This window comes from Entamoeba dispar, genomic scaffold (genome assembly GCF_000209125.1).
Source record: "Entamoeba dispar SAW760 scf_1105229461349 genomic scaffold, whole genome shotgun sequence".
NCBI classification, from domain to species: Eukaryota; Evosea; order Mastigamoebida; family Endamoebidae; genus Entamoeba; species Entamoeba dispar.
In genome coordinates, this window is record NW_001854648.1 from 14,940 (window position 1) to 16,921 (window position 1,982).

The window sequence follows — 1,982 nt, forward strand, 5'->3', positions numbered from 1 at the left end:
GACTTTATTAATTAAATTTGTTATCAGATACAAACAACCGAAGTAGTTTATTACAAAACCTTTTTTCTTTAATACTCTTTTATTATTTTTCTTCAAAAGTTAATTCTAAATTTTTTTGGTAACTGAGAAATATGTTACTTTTTCTTATGATTACAGTTTCAAGAATAATGTGAAACTGTTGTTGAAATCAAAACAAAATCAAATAAAAATCAAGAAAATCAAAAAAGATTTTTCTAAAATAAATACAAACCATCTTATGAAATTGAAAACAAAAAAGAGTATCATTTGATTTCTAAAAACCCAGAATAGAACAATGAAAAGTCATATATTTGAACATAACGATATTTTTTAAAGATATTCAAAGAAAATGATTTACGAAATAAAGAATGACGGCAAGTCTTTTTCTCCATAACTTAAAAAAAGATACATTGAAACGTTATTTTCATTTGGTTTAAAATAAAAATTTCACTTATGCTTCGTAATTTAAAAAAGAATTAAATTGTTGTAGTGGGTATTTCAAAAAAAGAGTTGATGGAATAGAATGATGGATTGTCGAAAATGTTACATTCCAGAAATACACCAGCAAATATTTAAAAGGGAATTGAAAAAAATTATTAATTCAAATATGAGTTTCAACACATCCTTTACACATTTAATCAAAAGCAAAACTATTTACTGTCAAAAAACACCACTTATAGTAGTCAAACAATACGTTCGTCCTTCAGGTTTAATTAAACCAACAACAAACGACCTTGATCAAGTAGAAAATATGTTTCTTGATTATGAAGAAGACTTTGTTATTGTAGGAACTGAATCTGTAGTAAATAAAGATATTCCTATTGAACGTTGTACTAATAAGTCATCACTATGTCTTAACTTTTAGACAAGTTAAGAGTCTCTTTGTATAATTTAAATTCATTTTCTTTGTTTACTTTTGTTTGAATGAAATCCTTCTTTGTTTGAACATGTACTAATTTATAATATAATGTTATTTTATATCAACTCATTATAAAAAACCGTTATTTATAACATTAATCTTTTCATCAGAACTACTAACTTTAAAAGAACTTAAAATGACACCTTCAATCCCCAAAAGAATACTAAAAATATCAAAGGTTAACTCTTAGAATTAAAAGGATTTAAAAGATGATAAAGAACTTGAAAACATAAACAAAATGACTGAAGAACAAACCAATAATCCACAAGTCAACCCAGAAGAACCACAAGTTAATCCAGACGAACCACCTAATTTCAATATTGAATCAGAGGCTGATGTTGAACCATTAGTTCTTCAATTAAAAGCTTTTCTTGAAAAACATGACCTTGATGTTTCCGTTAAGTTTAAACCAAAGAAGATGAGAGGATCAACTTCCTTGGTTGATGGAGATGGACTTAAAACAGGAGAGGTTAATATTCCAGCAGACTTTAAAATCACTGGTAAAGATAATAATGGTAAAGATCTTGGACATGGTGGAGATGATGTAAAAGTTAAAGTAATTGACCCACAAGGAAATGAAGTTCCATGTGAAGTCAAAGATAATGGTGATGGAACTTATGATGTTGGTTATACTCCAGTTGTTCCAGGAATGCACAAAATTGAAGTTGTTGTTAATGATGAACCAGTAGAAAATACTCCAGTTGATGTACTTGTCTTTGATGAAATTCCTGATGCTCTTAATTGTACTGCTGAAGGAGAAGGATTAGAAAATGCAGAAACAAAAACACCAGCACCATTTAAGATTGTTACAAGAAATAGAGCAGGTGAACAACTTAAGAAAGGAGGACAAAAATTCAATGTTACAGTTCAAGGACCAACTATTGCTGCTGAAGTTACTGTTAAAGATAATGAAGATGGTACCTATGATGTTGAATATGTTGCTAAAGAACCAGGAAAACATCATATTGATGTTCAAGTTGAAACACCAGTTACTCCATCAGAAGGAGAAAAGATTAATCCAGATAATAAAGAAAGAAAAGTATAA

The 1,982-nt window shown here is 28.4% G+C and overlaps 1 protein-coding gene across 1 annotated transcript in view, besides 1 other annotated feature; it reads left to right on the plus strand.

The window, feature by feature from the left end:
- Positions 1 to 971: 971 nt before the first annotated feature.
- Positions 972 to 999: a sequence feature (AT_rich).
- Positions 1,000 to 1,175: 176 nt separating this feature from the next.
- Positions 1,176 to 1,982, plus strand: part of EDI_309790 (actin binding protein, putative) — a gene marked incomplete at both ends in the record, with an annotated part of 1,576 nt that continues 769 nt past the window's right edge. Inside the window, one exon of the mRNA XM_001738422.1 lies at positions 1,176 to 1,976. Coding sequence (XP_001738474.1) covers positions 1,176 to 1,976 — 801 coding nt within the window. The remainder of the gene's footprint in view (positions 1,977 to 1,982) is intronic.